Here is a 4235-nt window from a genome sequence, read left to right on the forward strand (position 1 = left end):
TTTCTTTCTTGTGGAAATAAACATGACTATCCTTGGTTAAACAAACAACCATTTTTGTTTGTTTGTTTGTTTGTTTGTTTGTTTTATAAGGCTCTAAGAGACACATGACAGTTGAAGGAACTCTTGGCGAACACATCTCCAACCAGCAGGTCTGTGTCACCAGCTGAAAACATGTATCCTGCACATTCATTTTTTGATTATTAATATATATTGTTGATGTTGTTTTCTTGTATAACCCATCCAAATAAGTAAACATGCTCTACATCTCAATTAGAATTTAATAAATTAACTTGATTAACTAATAAGCATATGGTTGCAATGATTACATGCTTGACTACACTGGTGCACAAACGTTACTGCTACTCCAATGAGAGAATCTCAGCATTTAAAGAACCCTAACCAATAAAAATGATTTATTTAAATATGGTTAAGGAGCTGAATGTCACAGTTTGTTTTTTTTTTTTTTTGTTTTTTTTACAATATTCAGAAGCGCTGTTCTGTTTCCTTCCTATCAAATATGCATCTTGTTTTCATCTTCTCCATGTTACCAGTACAATGAGGGAAATAAAAGTATTAACTGAGCACATTTTCTGTATGTCTTAAATAAAGTGTATTTTCACTGCTATCTCCAGTCTCAGTTTATTTTCATTTTGCTGGCTCTGCTTGCTAAGATACATGAATGGAGCAGGTCAGTCAAAGCAGATGTCCTACCTGTGCAAAGCCAAAGATCATAAATAATAAAATGCAGTTGACTTATACGATTAGTGATATAGTGAGTCATTAATTTCATGATTTTTTTTTTAGAATAAATTCAGTCTTTTGTAAATCTGTTTATCTTCACATTCCAAAATTCAGGAATCAAAAGCAACCCAAACTCTAAGTGTCCATCTAAAGTCACCGCCCAGATAGTACACACAGCTGTGCACCTTAGCTGCAAAGATAAACCAGGTACCAAAAGCTCTAAGCTTTTATAGATTTATAGATTTTGGAGAAAATGAAGCGTTCCAAACTGTTGTGGTCTTTCTCTCACCTTTCCTTGGCTGTAGCCACTTCCACCCTGATATCACTTCCCGATGCTTTTCTACTATTTAAACAAAGGGTACATCATAATAAACCCACAGGATAGTTCATTAATAATATTATTAGAAACTGGGAGAGATAAAATATTGTATAAGGAGCTAGACAAAAACAATTATTAAAGGTCATTTCAATCGGATTATTGATTATACCATAGATACACAAGCCCCTCACACAATATTGCATTTATTACATGCTGTGGAACATTAAACTTCTCATTTCCCGTCAAACCTGTCTTTATGCACACATCTGGGGTTCAGTAAAATAGGAGCATTGCAGGGATTTCCCCGTATATGGCTCTGGATGTTAAAAAAAAAGGAGCAAATTAACTTAATTACCCAGCTTATTAAGCCTCGACAAACAAAAGGTGCCTATATTTAAACCTCTTTGTTTCAATATGATTTTGCATGAGACATCTGTTTCGTTACTTCTGTCGATCTGTCTTATAAATTTCCACATAGGCTAGAAGTCATATACTACCTCTTTATGTTACACACACATCAGAGCAGCCACGGTATGTGAGACTCACCTACAATGAACCACAGGAGCGTCTGTTTCTGCGGAGCTTCCCCAGTCTTCGAGCTCATCCTGTCGCGCTAAGACTTGCCCACTGACTGAAGTTAAGGACGGATGTGAAGGGGCGAACAACTTCCTAGAGCCTAAAGAGTGGTAGATAACATCTTAAGTGACAGCTGGTGAAGAAATCCATGTAGCGTGGCCATCAGCCAGTCACAACATAAGCCTGTCTTGTATCACCTTGCGCAAACTGCTCGCAGGGGAGAAAACCAAGACTCGTCCTTGTTCCGCTGTACTTAAACTCCCCCAAGGCTTCCTGTCATAGATCCTCTGTCGTCCTGACATGAAACATACTGAGTCATGAAGTTGGATTTATCTTTCCAACTAGTCGTTGTGAGATTTGGAGAAATCCGGGGCGTGCTTGGTGAGGTGTGCAGTGTTGGAAACTGTGCTGTGCGCAATGGGACGCATCAGGCTGGGACCGGTGGAGCTGAGAGACTCTGCCTCTCTCTCAGCGAGGACACGGGTGTGGGTGAGCGGAGGGGACACGGGGTAGACCTAAACATAGCAATTACAATGCAGGGGAGAGGGGGTGAGGGTGATCGGAGGGAGGAGTCACTGGGCTCCTTATGTAGACCACTTTTTCATGGGTTAATTAGAAAACGTTACATACCGGCGGCCAAAGCTAAAACACATCAACAAACAAAGTAACGGGATATAGACTGTACTAAATTGGTGTGACACCTTCTGAAATATCAAGTATGCATGTCAGTGTTGTCAGTATTAATCAGATGGACCACCACGTTCAAACTAAAAATGTAGCTTCATTCTTCGCCTTTGGTGTTTAAGTAGGATATGAAAGGTAGCTGAGCAAGTTAACATGTATTAGATGTGATAGTGGGGAAGCTGTGGGGTTGTAGACAGACACACGCAGTGTGGAGACTGTGGACTTTAGTTCAGGATGAGAGGCTTCAGCGTTGTGCGACACCGCCATCTAGCGGTCACCAGAATTTTTACAGTGCAAGTTCGCAGAACTAAACATGATGAAGATTCAAGAAACTATTCAGACCCCTTTATTTTTTTACAAACTTTGTGTTGAAGATTAAATTTAAAACTGACAAAATGGCTGCCTTGCCCATCAATCTATGCTCAGTAACCCAATAAGTGAAAACATATTTTCAGAAACCTTTGTAAAACCTATTAAACAACAATTAGCTGTGCACACCTGGATTTGGGCAGTTTATCCTAATCTTCCTGACAGATCTTCAAACTTTGTCAGATTGAATATAAAATGTCTAGTCTCTCCACAGATGTTTCAGTCTGGGTTTTGACTGCGCCACTCGAGGACAGTCAGAGACTTGTCCTGAAGAGACTCCAGTGTTGTCTACGCTGTTTGCTTCAGGTCATTACCCCAGTCTCAGGTCATGTGCGCTCTAGAGCAGTCCTTGCTGCTGACAAACACTCCCACAGCGTGATGCTACCACCACCATGCTGCTTGTGTTGACAGGCAGTGTGCATTGTGGGATATTATATAATGTACACAGCTGTGTTCCTTTCTAAAGTATGTCCAGTCATTTCAGTTTGTCACAGGTATTCAAATAAAGAACATGTTATCATTTTATTTCATAAAAGGATGAAATGTTTTGAAGATAACACAGCAAATTTAAAAAAAAGTCAGTGTTTTAGTTTTATCAGAAATGAATAAAAACCAAATTCCCCCTGTGCAGTTCCCTGCCATTCACCCAGTGTGAGACATTGCAGTTATTATGAGAGGGAAAAACATCAATGCAATATTTCATCTCATTTCACTCCAATTTCACTGCAGCAAACCCACAGTTTATATTTTCATCTACACTGCACAGGTATTCTCATCTTCTTGTGATTGGACTGTACACTGTGCTGCTTCATGTTCATTATCAGAGAATAAGTGTGCTAGACAATATGGAATGTGGCAGAAACGTAATTTTACCTCAATTTCTGTCCATTTCTGTGAAGACTTTCTACTGCGCTTGAGTAAAATGCCCACCTACCTACTAGAGCCTCAACACAGACACACACACACACACACACACACACACACACAGAGAGAGAAACCAATATGCAGCATTTAAAAGAACAGCATTTCGTTCAAAATGACCAAAAACTGCTCATTAGTAAAAACAGGTGATTAATTAAAATTATTATATGTATGATTATACTATTTTCTGTTTTTATTGCAGCCCCCTGTACATTTAGTTCAGGCTGATGACTTGTTGATGCATATGAATAATGAGCCAAGTGACAGCTCAGTATTGCACATAGATTTTCAGTAAACCTGTGGCTGCACTGGGCTCACCAATAAATGCTTCTTTCTGTGCTGGCAAAACTGTGGAAAAGCTGATTGTTTAGTTAAAAAGACAGTCAAGTGCAAAAGTTACTGCAAGAAAGCCAAACTCTATCAGTTTCGCTGTGTATGTAACATAATGATATTTGGGGGAAAAACAAAAAAACTGTTGGCAGGTCTCATTTTGTCTTAATGTGTCAGGCACCAAATAGTCTGCTGGCTTTTAAAACCACTGCTTGTCTGTCTGTCTGACTGACTGACTATCTCCAAGGCAACCAAGTGTAAACATACAGCAGGAGGTGTGCGAGGAAAACAGAAG

The 4235-nt window shown here is 39.4% G+C and overlaps 1 protein-coding gene across 2 annotated transcripts in view; it reads right to left on the reverse strand.

The window, feature by feature from the left end:
• Positions 1-2100, reverse strand: part of ramp1 (receptor activity modifying protein 1) — a 49704-nt gene extending 47604 nt beyond the window's left edge. Inside the window, exons 1-2 of one of the 2 annotated variants that reach the window (XM_020614906.1) lie at positions 1834-2100; positions 1607-1736 (exon numbers count right to left, since the gene is read on the reverse strand). In XM_020614906.1, coding sequence (XP_020470562.1) covers positions 1607-1664 — 58 coding nt within the window. In that variant the 5' untranslated portion in view covers positions 1665-1736; positions 1834-2100. Of the gene's footprint in view, positions 1-1606 lie in introns of both variants that reach the window. The other variant, XM_020614907.1, reaches the window with a different exon arrangement.
• Positions 2101-4235: the final 2135 nt, after the last annotated feature.

This window comes from Monopterus albus, unplaced genomic scaffold (genome assembly GCF_001952655.1).
Source record: "Monopterus albus unplaced genomic scaffold, M_albus_1.0 scaffold153.1, whole genome shotgun sequence".
NCBI classification, from domain to species: Eukaryota; Metazoa; Chordata; class Actinopteri; order Synbranchiformes; family Synbranchidae; genus Monopterus; species Monopterus albus.